This window comes from Xyrauchen texanus, chromosome 23 (assembly GCF_025860055.1).
Source record: "Xyrauchen texanus isolate HMW12.3.18 chromosome 23, RBS_HiC_50CHRs, whole genome shotgun sequence".
In the NCBI taxonomy this organism is placed as follows: Eukaryota; Metazoa; Chordata; class Actinopteri; order Cypriniformes; family Catostomidae; genus Xyrauchen; species Xyrauchen texanus.
In genome coordinates this window covers 7,556,039-7,568,520 of record NC_068298.1, presented here as the reverse complement: position 1 = coordinate 7,568,520, position 12,482 = coordinate 7,556,039, and the positions used below count along the sequence as shown (strand labels likewise).

At 38.4% G+C, this 12,482-nt stretch overlaps 1 protein-coding gene across 1 annotated transcript in view; it reads left to right on the top strand.

The window, feature by feature from the left end:
- Positions 1 to 1,366: 1,366 nt before the first annotated feature.
- The window catches only part of LOC127663182 (fibroblast growth factor receptor-like 1), a 74,193-nt gene continuing 63,077 nt past the window's right edge, over positions 1,367 to 12,482 (top strand). The window contains exons 1-2 of the mRNA XM_052154677.1: positions 1,367 to 1,778; positions 2,067 to 2,163. Of these exons, the coding sequence (XP_052010637.1) occupies positions 2,100 to 2,163 (64 nt within the window). The 5' untranslated portion in view covers positions 1,367 to 1,778; positions 2,067 to 2,099. The remainder of the gene's footprint in view (positions 1,779 to 2,066; positions 2,164 to 12,482) is intronic.

Below are 12,482 nucleotides of genomic sequence, written 5' to 3'. Positions count from 1 at the left end.
ATGATATACAAAAACATGCCCCCCCACCCCCTTTATTCAAATGTAATTTAACTGTTAACTGTAATTTAAACTGTAATTTAACTATTAACTGTATTCAATGTATTTGTTAAAATGACATGTTCAAAACTAAAAAAAACATACAATCAAGCAGCTTGCTGATGAGGAGGTAAGATGCCAGATGTTATTCCAGCTGTCTCTGAATCTCTGTTTACTGAGGGTCTCGCCGGTTAAGGCACTTTCAGTACTGTTTGTTTGGCTTTGGACTGATTGATAGAACTACCAAAGCCCCTTCTGTGATTTAAAAGGTCTTTTGGAATATCAGAGTTGTTGCAAATAACATTTGGCCAGGTATAGTTTTATTGAAATTGGATTTAGTGCATGTTTAACAATTTCATTTAAATACATGAGTTTTAAAATCAATGCTAAATTGGTCATTCAGAACATTTTTCTTCAGATTTTTATTAATGATGATGATAATTAAAATTAGCATATTTTTTAATAATGCAATTAAATACTAGTAGTACTACTAAATAAGCAATAATACTAATAACAGCAATGTATTGTTATTGTGTATTTTATTTCATTATACATTAAAAATGTGTATTTAATTTATATATAATACATTTTATTACTACTAGTAGTACAAGTAAATTAACAATACTACTACTATTAGTAATACAAATATCAATGCATTATTATTCTATTTTTTAATTTGATGATGATACAATTATTATTAATTTATACACAATTTAAATCAATGCTACTCTATACTGGAACTAGTTAATAATACTGAGAATAACAGCTTAATGTATTATTATTATTATTATTACACAAGTTTTCTATGCAGTTTATGATGATGATCAAAAGTGTTATTTTTTGTATAGTTTCTTTCATTTTATATACTTGTAATATATATATATATATATATATATATATATATATATATATATATATATATATATATATATATATATATATATATAATGGTAAAATATATAATGGCATTAAAAACTACTACTGTAGTAGTGCTAGTAAAATAGCTACTTATAATATTAATAATTTAATGTATTTATTTAACACTTTATAATGATGATGAATAAAATTATTTTATTTTATATATAATGTAAATTAAAACTACTAATGTTGAAGTGCTTTAATAATAATGAATTAGCTACTAATAATAATGCTAGTAACTTAAAGTATTATTATTTAATTTCATTATACAAATTAGTAGTTGTAGTAGTAGTAGTAGTAGTAGTAGTGTGTGTCATTGTGAAAGAGTTAAGTAGTAACAGTGGAGACCCTCACTGTGATTGGTTTAAAGTTGGCCGTAGGGTTGGACCACATCACGCTCAACTCAGTGTATGTGTGTGTATGTACTGTGTGTTTGTCTGGACGGCGAATTTAGCTAACGGTATTTCTTTTTTATACGAATTTCAACCTTTATCAGTAATTTGTCGGCTCTGTTTTCTTATATGAAGACGCTGTGGCGATAAAGTGGAGATTAAGTGATTAGGACTGCACGCGGACTGTCATCTCGAGAAGTTACAGTGAGCGACGCGTATCTTCATCGGGGGAAAATAGTTGACGTCAGAGGGTTCGCGAGTACAGTTGCGCGTGATAATTGAACTGCGATCAGATTGAATTCACTGGATCCCGTTTTTCGTGCATAAGGATTGTGAATGTAGCGCATTTTACTGGAGTACTTTGGAAAGATGTAAGCATGATATTTCTTCTATCGGTCTTGAGGAACACTTTATGAGCTGTTTCCATTGTTGGTAAGTCTTGAATTATTTTATTGCAAGTTTTATGTTTTCATAAGGACCTTTAACCCCTTTGGAAGCACGTTTATGCACATACACTTGTTATTGCATGCATAATGTACTAAGTAGGCTAGCAAGTTCTTTGAAATGATTTGTTGCAAGCAATGCTTTTTGTAAGACAACTTTAGTTATCAAACAGCACTAAGGTAAAACAGCACTTTGGGAGATGATTGGCATTGCACTGGGCATTCAGAGTAATTAACCAGTTCTGGTTCTGTACTAACAGATTTATTTCTCTCATAGATTTGAAGAACCAGATAGCTTTTGTAGTGCACCATGGAACTCTTTTGGATTGCTTTCTTCATTTTTGACGTGTTTTTCATGACAGAATGTGCCAGAGGTGAGTAAAAGTATTTTTGCCCTCATAAATATCTGAAAATAAAGCCACTTACCAGCTGTTAAAGAAGATAAAATGTTAATTCAAAGTAATTTTCTCACTATTCATTTATTTTAGAAGCATGTTGTTCTATTTGTGTTTAGGTTTATTTACAGTAACTTAATAGTCACATGCATGTCATGTGTGCTTCTCAGTGTGCTCAATATTTGCATACAAAGATTAGCAAAAGATTTTAAGCTTGTTAGCTATATACTGACCAAAAGTTGAATTGCTTAAGTGTTTCAAAAGTACAAGCTTTCAGAATCAAAGATGGGCAAGAATCATTTATTTGCTTGTGATATTAACATACAAAAATAATTAAGCTGCTTGTATGTTCATTCATGCTTTCTCTGATGTTGATTTTAACTATGTATTATATTCTGTTTGGTGCAAAGTAACCAAATTCAAGTCTTCAGTTGTGGGGTTTTCACTTATAATTTGTTAAAATTGCTGCTGGACTCCTTAAGGTATTATTTAATATCAAATTGGCAGGCTGAACTTCATTTAAACATATGTATTTGTTTAACAATGTAGGTCTTTCATGTACAGAATGGCCCGTAAACATTTAAATAGAGTCCACCTCTTGCATTTGCTGAGTTGAAATTCAATCAGCCTGGAACTTGAAGGATTCCTTTAACCTGTCCATTCAGTCCAGGCTCTGCATTGCTTTCAGAGACTTTTGAGTCCTGTCTCTGTCATTGTTTGCTGAACGTGGTCCTCTTTCATAAGCTGTTGTTCCTTTTGGACTGAAACTTACCATCATTTCCATACAGTATGGGCTGAATGGGGGACGGGGCTGCTGATGGGCAGATAGTACAGCTCACTGACTCCACTCCATCAGGGCTGCATGTGAAGCGTGAGCCATGGAGTCTCCCTTTTTGCATTTTAGCGTACACCTCAGACTCAACAGCCTGTCACCGGAGCTGGAGAGAGAGAGACAGGGGCCGAGCGACGTCTGGGCAGATTGCAACTGTGAGGGGGCCCTGAACAATGTGGCATTCACAGTCACAGAGCCCTGGCCTTCATGGAGACGCTTAGCCAAATGTAAACAGAAAAACAAGAAAGCAATGCGATTAGATTAACTAATTATGTTTGTTTGCCATACAATACCGAAAGGTGTGCATCTCTATTTGTGTTTGTAAGTTGCGCAGACAATTTGTCTCCTCGATCGTATCTGGGGCACAAAGCTACGGGTAGGTTTGATATGTTGCGCTTGTTACAGAGACAACAACAGGGTTCTTTGCAAATAAATCAGTCAGTCCAATGAATACAGTACAAATTACTGTATTATATATATATATATATATATATATATATATATATAAAATCTGTCAATATTTACTCACCCACATATGGTTCCAAACCCATATGTTTTTTTTATTTTTATCCTGGAAACATAAAATGAGACAATTTGAAACATCTTTGCACAGTTCCATACAACAATAGTTCAAAGCGACCATGGCTTTCAAAATCGAAAAGTGACAGAAAACGCTGCAGAAGCATGAAAAAGTTGTCTATATGATTGGTGCACTATATACCAAGTCATCTGAATCCATACGATAGCTTTTGTGAGAAAAGATAGTGAATTTTAAGTCATTAAAACCTTTTCTGAAATTTCAAATGCGTGCATTTACATTTTTATGCATGTGGCAGATGCTTTTATCCAAAGCGACTTACAGGGACAATCCCCCCAGAGCAACCTGGAGTTAAGTGTCTTGCTCAAGGACACAATGGTGGTGGCTGTGGGGATCGAACCAGCAACCTTCTGATTAACAGTTATGTGCTTTAGCCCACTACACCACCACAACACCATGGTGCACATGTAGATTCAAAACTGGTGCATTGATGTGTCACTGCAGGTTTGATGTCAGTGATGCCACACAGCATTCATTTAAATTTGTGTTGAGACAGAATCAAGTTTGAGACCAACTCAGAATCAAGAATGAGATTTGACAGCTGCACCAGAGGGAATTATATAACAATAGTCCACAGATGCAAAGTACTGTATTGTAGCACCAAGATAGTTAAAAGGAGAATTCATCCAAAAATGATATTTCTTCATTTTTCACCCTGCTGTTGTTCAAAACACGTATGACTTTATTTCATGCAACACAAAAGGAGATGTTAGACAGACTGTTTTTTTTTTTTTTTTTGAGAATTTGAAAATTTGAAGGGAGTGCATCACTTCAGACAAATATTTTGCAATGTTATCTAAAGTGTGGTATGTGCAAAGAAATTGTGAAGCTTTTGCAATGTTTATGGGTCTAGGCATCCCAATGTAGAGCAATTAGCATTCCATCAGCAGATCTGTTTGAATGTTTGTAGATGCAACGTGCATCCAGTTGCATCTGAAACACTTTTGGCCAGTATGCCATCCTTGCCAGAAGCTTTAACAGTCCCATGTGGAATTCAGACAATTTGTCCACAGGAATTTCTTTTTTTTTTTTTTTTTGCAGTTTATATGATGCAATGTGCTCATAACTTGAATGCATGCCATTGTGTCTAAGACACTAAGCGACTGTAATTAAGACCCTCAAGCCCTGTTGGTTGCAGCTTCCCATTTTTTATTTTCTAGGAATATATCGGCATAAATGATGTCTTCTAGCAACGTTAACTTCAGCGTTGACTCCTAACAAACAAAAATATGTTGGGTGTTAATAATACAGAAGTTGCTATTCATGTTTATAGACCAGGATTCGACTTATAAATTATGTAGGCTGTTTTAGATGGATGGAAATGTGTGGGATAGTTAAAGATGCAGTAGAAGAGTGTTTGTGGAACATATGGGGTTGGACTCTGAAGATGGGCTGAAGTGTTTGTAGGCATGAGCTGATTTGTTTACACTGATGTAGACCACCCTTGCAGCATATGCCTGTATTCACTGAGATTTGTGGATATAATAGAGCAAACATTCACATGGTCCACTTGCAAAAATACTTTACCCTCACAAACTCAGATTGGATGGACATTAAATGTGCATCCCTGGAAAAAAAGTTCAAGAAAAACATAGAGCCTCAATTTTTCCAATCTAAGAACCAAGAGAACGAAGCTGACAGTGCATTTTCTCATCTCTCCCACCCCTTAATTTCTTCCTTTTTTTTTTTTTTTTTTACCTGATTCTTGTTTTATTACTTGTATGACTTTCATTCTTTTGTGAAACACAAAAGAGAAAAATCTGAAAAATTGTATACAGCTTTTTGCCTCACAATGATAAAGAAAAGAGACTCTGGGCTGTCAAGCTCCAAAAAGGACAAAGAAACACTATAAGACCACAGGATAAAGTAGTCAATATAATTTGTATTCTATATTCCAAGTCTTCTGAAGCCATGTGATCATGTTGTGCGATGAACAGACCTAAATTGTTGTTATTCACTCTTGAATCAAATCACATTGTGGCTTTATGGTGGGTTTTTTGGAGCTTGATTGTCCAGTCACCATTCACTTTCATTGGATGTCAAAGATCAGTGTTAAGATTGATATTTTGCCTTTTGTGTTTCATGGAGGAAAGTAAGTTATACAGGTTTAGGGAGACATTTGGGTGACTAAATAATGTCAGCATTTTCATTTTGGGGTAAGCTATCCCTTTAATTTAAAGGCTTCAGGGTGTTATAGTTGGTTGGTAGCTCTATTCATCTCCTCCAGAGCTTCACTTAAAGCAATCAAAGGTGGCTCTAAACAGTGGGAGGGTTGATTATTTTGGCTCATCCTTAATCTCAAACATCCTCTACTTTAACAGGAAGGTTCCTTTGCTCGTCATGGTGTATAAATCTTGGAACCGCAGTCACTTGTGCCAGATAAACAGTTGGGTGGATACATTACCTACAGGATAACTGGAGTGAGTTAAGAAGGCTGTTAAACTCATTTCCATTGAGGAAGACACCAGGAAGAATGGTTGTTAAGTGGACCCAATAAAGTAGTTATTGTGAAGGCAAATGGTGTTTACTTAGTGGCCATTTTTGTGTCACCTACTCCCATTTGTGATAGACTGCGAGGGACATTCTTCTGTAATGAGGCGGAAAAATGGCTGGGGAACATAAATGGTCTAATTTGCTTCACCAAGGCAGAACCCCCTGTGTGTGGTGCTTTAGTATAATGACCATGAACAAAATCAAACACCTTTAGCTCCAATTGAAAATGGTGAAGGTGTTGGTCTTACAGTCTACCTTTAAATGATTTCGAATCAGTTGTAAACATTTTCTGAAGTTGCAAACTATATTTGAAGTTAAAGACTATATTTTAAATGAGTGCTCAGCAGTATGAGTTTTTCCATTGTCTATGCTGATATCTAGAGAGCAGTGTGGCTGATGGTTATTTTAATACCTTTATCCCTTCTAAAACCTATACTGGTTTGCTGGTATTAGCTGGTTTAATATGGCCAGGCTGGCCAAGCAGGTCTACAATTAGTCTGTCTGGTCTCGCAGCCTGACCAGCTGAAAAGTGCCCAAAACCCCTCTAAATCCTGCAAACCAAGCTGGGAGACCAACTAAAACCAGAAAAATAAGCTGGTAGACCAACTTTTGTTTCAGCATGGAAGTTATACAGTAAAATACAATTTTATGATAGCAAATAAGACAAACAATTGCTGAATTTAAATGAAGATGCACAATATTTACTCAAAAAACGAACTCAAAAATATTTCAAATGAGATAATGTGACAATTTTAAAAGGTTGTAGATTTTGGGAGGGAAAGCTACCAATTATAACCAGCCAAGCAGACACAGTTATCATATATTGATAATCTCAAATTGTCTAAATTTTATGGATGTCCCGAAACTGGTACTGTGACAGTCAGTAGACTGTCTGCCTGTCAGTACTGTGCCCAGATGCCAACAAAATATACCATATGTCTTAGAGAAATGGAAAGGGGTTTACTCCAAAATAAAAGCTCAATTTAAATGTAAAAAAATACAACAGAAATATATCCTTCTGCATGGTCACTGTAATAATAAATCAATAGTAATTGTGTTATATAGAAGCACTATGTCACATCTGTGATGCTCTGTTATGCAGCACTTTATTTGACAATTTTTATTTTGGATTGTGCTGTGAGATTCTGTATAAAAGCATTTAATTTGATAAAATGTTGAAAATTAATTGTTCTATTTTCATTTGATTAAAGTTTTAATTAATGTATTTATTTAGACACCATTTTAAAGATGAAATTGAAATAAACTGTTGATATTGGTATTGTATCGGCGAGTGCCAAAAAGAAAGTATCGGTACTTGTTCTCGTTCTCAAAAAAACGGAGCATCCTTTCTAAATATCAGCCTGACTGAATCAAATGCAATCAGTAACTTTTTCAGGGATATATTGACACCACTGGTGGAATTTATTCAGCAACCTCTTCCTGCTTTTCATGCTGGGCTATGTGATTTTGATTAGTCCATGCAAAGAGACCAAAAGGACCACAATCACAGGATGAGTGGCATATGGTGACTCTTTTGGTGACTTATAGAGTTTTACAAATCCAGCAGTTCTGTTGAAGGTTGGGGAGTTCCTCCACTGGCCTTGGTGCCTCATGGTGCCTGGATGCTGGTCAGGATCTTGTTACTCAATGGGGGAGGTGCTCGTAATGATGGAAGTGTGAAAAGAGGAAAAACAGGCCAATTTGAATTGGGGGCTGTACAAACATTTAGCAAAATGTGTGACTGAGCAGTTGTGGCCAGTATGTCGGCTATTCCAGACTGGAATTTGAAAGCTGATTACAGCTTTAATCAAGCGCGAGCAGATGTCATGCATAATTCGACTGCCTAGCTCTTAAATTCTTTTTACAATAGCAACTATGTACGCATGAACTTTACACATGGTGTGTCCCGAAGCAGTAAATCTCTGTCAAATGGGAAGTTTGTTAAACAGTCCGCCAATAGTATGTTGATAGCTGCCGGGACTTACACGCTCACTCGCACTTTCCAGTGGTGGAATTGCCTGAATAGCTCATTGTTGTGGGTCGGTGGTCTGTGTTTGGCCAGTGCTCTGCAGAAAGGGTCAAAGGTCAGAATGGAAGACCACAGAGAGGGCCAGGTTGGGTTGCATGCCTGACCCTACACCAGAGGTCTTACAATAACATGTCAGTTCTCCTGTTTTTTTCCCTGCCTGTTCGTCATGTTTCCTCGCACTTGCCGTTTTTCCAACTTCGAATTCTTGGCTTGGTGCTCCTCGCCTCTGTCTGGGACTCCTCCCGCCTCCGTATCTCCAGCTGTTCTTTTGGTTGCATTACAAATGAGATGTTGAAAAGCAATCCTCAGACTGGAGACAGCTCCCCTTGTTTTCTTTGGGATTTGGCATGTCAGTTTGTGTTGGGGCCTGTGCCTCCCCAGCAGCTGTGTATATGTCATATGTCAGACATGGCTCTGATGCTCCCCGTGCAACAGGAGTCCACGCCAGCCTCAAACAAAAAGGTATGCGTGTGATTGATAGACGGCATCTCTTACAGTCACACTGTTCTCTGACACGCAAATGCATCAGCTGCATTAGAACTTTTATGTTTAGGCAAGACGGGGCAACACAAGACAACATAAAACATAAGACATTAATGCTAAAATTTGCAAATACAACATACATGAACAAAATATACTGTTGAAGTCAGAAATGTACATACACTTAGGCTGAAGTCATTAAAACAAAATTTTTAACCACTCCACAGATTTAAAATTATTAAACTATAGTTGTGGTTAATCTACTTTGTGCATGACACGAGTCATTTTTCCTACAATTGTTTACAGACAGCTTGTTTCACTTTTAATTGACTATATCACAATTCCAGTGGGTCAGAAGTTTACATACACCAAGTTAAATGTGCCTTTAAGCAGCTTGGAAAATTCCAGAAAATTATGTCAAGCCTTTATACAATTAGCCAATTAGCTTCTGATTGAAGGTGTACTGAACTGGAGGTGTACTTGTGGATGTATTTTAAGGCCTACCTTCAAACTCAGTGCCTCTTTGCATGACATAATGGGGAAATCAAAAGAAATCATGGACCTCCACAAGTCTGGTTCATCCTTGGGAGCCATTTCCAATGCTCGAATGTACCACGTTCATCTGTACAAACAAAAGTACGCAAATATAAACACCATGGGACCACTCAGCCATCATAACTCTCGAGAAGGAGATGCATACTTTCTCCAGATGAACATTGTTTTGTGTGAAAAGTGAAAATCAATCCCAGAACAACAGGAAAGGACCTTGTGAAGATGCTGGCGGAAACAGGTAGACAAGTATCTATATCCACAGTTAAACGAGTCCTATATCGACATAACCTGAAAAAAAAACACTGCTCCAAATCTGCCATAAAAAGCCAGACTATAGTTTGCATGTGCACATGGGGACAAAGATCTTCTAGGCTGATGAAACAAAAATTGAACTTTTTGGCCATAATGGCCATCGTCTTGTTTGGAGGAGAAAAGGTGAGACTTGCAAGCCAAAAAACACCTTTCCAACCATGATGCATTGGGGGTGGCAGTATCATGCTGTGGGGGTGCTTTGCTGCTGGAGGGACCGGTGCACTTCACAAAAAAGATGGCATCTTGAGGACAGAAAATTATGTGGAAATATAGAAGCAACATCTCAAGACATCAGCCATGAAGAAAGCTTGGTCGCAAATGGGTCTTCCAAATGGACAATGACCACAAGCATACCTCCAAAGTTGTAGCAAAATGGCTTAAGGACAGCAAAGTCAAGGTATTGGAGTGGCCGTCACAAAGACCTGTGTTTAAATGTGTTTAAATATATTTGGCTAAAGTGTATGTACATTTCTGACTTCAAGTATATATATTATCTATCTATCTATCTATCTATCTATCTATCTATCTATCTATCTATCTATCTATCTATCTATCTATCTATCTATCTATCTATCTATCTGTCTATCTGTCTGTCTGTCTGTCTGTCTGTCTGTCTGTCTGTCTGTCACTCTTATCTATCTATCTATCTATCTATCTATCTATCTATCTATCTATCTGTCTGTCTGTCTGTCTGTCTGTCTGTCTGTCTGTCTGTCTGTCTGTCACTCTTTTCTATCACTCTTTCTTTTCTATCTGTCTGCCTGTCTTTGTCTCTTTTCTATCTGTAGGTCGGTCTGTCTGTCTGTCTGTCTGTCACTCACTCTTTTCTATCTATCTATCTATCTATCTATCTATCTATCTATCTATCTATCTATCTATCTATCTATCTATCTATCTATCTGTCTGTCTGTCTGTCTGTCTGTCTGTCTGTCTGTCTGTCTGTCTGTCTGTCTGTCTGTCTGTCACTCTTTTCTATCAGTCTTTCTTTTCTATCTATCTGTCTGCCTGTCTTTGTCTCTTTTCTATCTGTCTGTAGGTCTGTCTGTCTGTCTATATTTCACTCTCTTCTATCACTCTTTCTTTTCGAGCTATCTATCTCTCTGTCTGTTTACTTGCTGTTAATGTTGCATCACTTGAGTGTTCTGACAGTAAAGTAAGTGGCAATTCAGTGCTCTTACTGCTCGTAAACCTCTGCCATGTCTGACCTGTCCCAAATATCGACCACATTGACAAGACTGCATGCAACGCCCGGTGCATGCCATCTGGCAGTCCTGAATTACACAGACTTGGACTGGCTCTCAGAGATGCCAGTGTCCAGAGCAATGGGACATGCATGCTTTTGCATTCTGTTCCATTAAGTGCAACAAGTTTGGAGTTGTACTGAATTCACTACACTGGTGTAACAATATGGCAGCTTTAAAATATACTGAATATCTAATTTATTATGTACAGTGGCTCCAATAATATTTGGACACTTAAGACACTTAAAACTGTATGAATGTCATTGCATTATAAAACAAGATATCAAACCAAGGGGCTTCTGCAAACAAATGATGCTAGAGCTTTTCTCAGAACTAATGTAACTACTTCATAAACGTTGGACATGTTCCACTAATATTTGACAGCCAGAAAGTATTAATGAAATACTTTTTGGCTTTATTATGAACACAACCTGGCAATATTCTTTATTTGAGAAATTTTGCTTGAAAGTGTCGCTCTTTAAAATAAATGACACTTGGTTTGATATTTTGTTATGTAATGCAATACTGTACATGGCTTAAGTGTCCAAATACGTTAGGAAATCACAGTAGTTTGCACAGTAGTTTGCTTTACCGCGTGCTACGTCTTATCCAATTTTTGTGAGAGTGCTAATTCTAAGACCAATTTTTGTGCCAGCGCAAAATGCAAGTTGGCACTATCTTCGCGCAATCTGTGGGTGAATGTGCGCAAACTGTGGGTGTATTTTATGTTAATGAAGTAGCGCTAAGGGCAATTTGCTCTTTTCCTGAGACGTCATTGCGCTTTGAAATTTCATAACCATGTCTGTTCTCTTACGAGAGGTTTTCTCGTATTGCGTAAGCTAGCTTACGCTACGGGAAAGATTCATCTTTTCTGAGATATTGAAGCCAAAAAATTATCCTTAATTTTTGTATCCATTGTCAACGCAGTGCGGCAGCTGCAGACCTTGAGCGGGCTAGTTAGCGAGCTCATAGGTTGCTCTGCGGCAACTGCTGCAGCCTATAGACGAGCTTGGGCTGAACTCGCGATCCAATGAGAGGCGTCCGCGGCTCACTGCATCAAAGCCCGCCAAAATGGGCATGACTAGAGTGCATATAAGTGTAGTTCGTAGGCTGGAACCCTGATTTTCATCTCTTCAGCGAAGCTCTTCGCATCGCTGACCTGGAAGCCGCGTCGCCATTCGAGGGGCATCAAGCAAGCGTGGACAGCGCTAGAAGAAGCCGGCCGCCTCAGCCACCTTCAGCCATCCTGCGAAGCTACGCCATCCGACGACGTATCCTTTTTATTCAGCAAGCTAGTTCTTACGAACTATTCACAAAAGAGTACGAGCGTCTTTTTCAAGATGCCTCGCTCCACTTGCGCCTCATGTCGCGCCCTTCTCAGCACTGGAGACCGCCACATCATCTGGCGCTCTCTGCCTGGGTCTGGGGCACGCAGAGCTCGCCCTCACTGAGGGCGGATGCGATTTCTGCGAGGAGCTACCGATGTCGACCCTGCGGGCTCGACTCGAGCGCCAAAGCAGAAGCGCCATGGCGCCTTACATTCCGCCACAGAGAAAGAAGCGCCGCTCCCAAAGGCTGCCGGAAACTGTGGTTGAAGCGCCTGCCTCGCCGGAGCCTCTCCCTCGAAGCATCGCTTCCCGCCCCGGACGCCAGCGAGTTGCCGCCGAGCGGCCACACTGCTGCCATCTCGGATGACGAGGCGGAGGATAAGGGCTGCTGTTCCATCATCGCTTCGGACAGCGAGGAGTGGTCAGGCTCCCA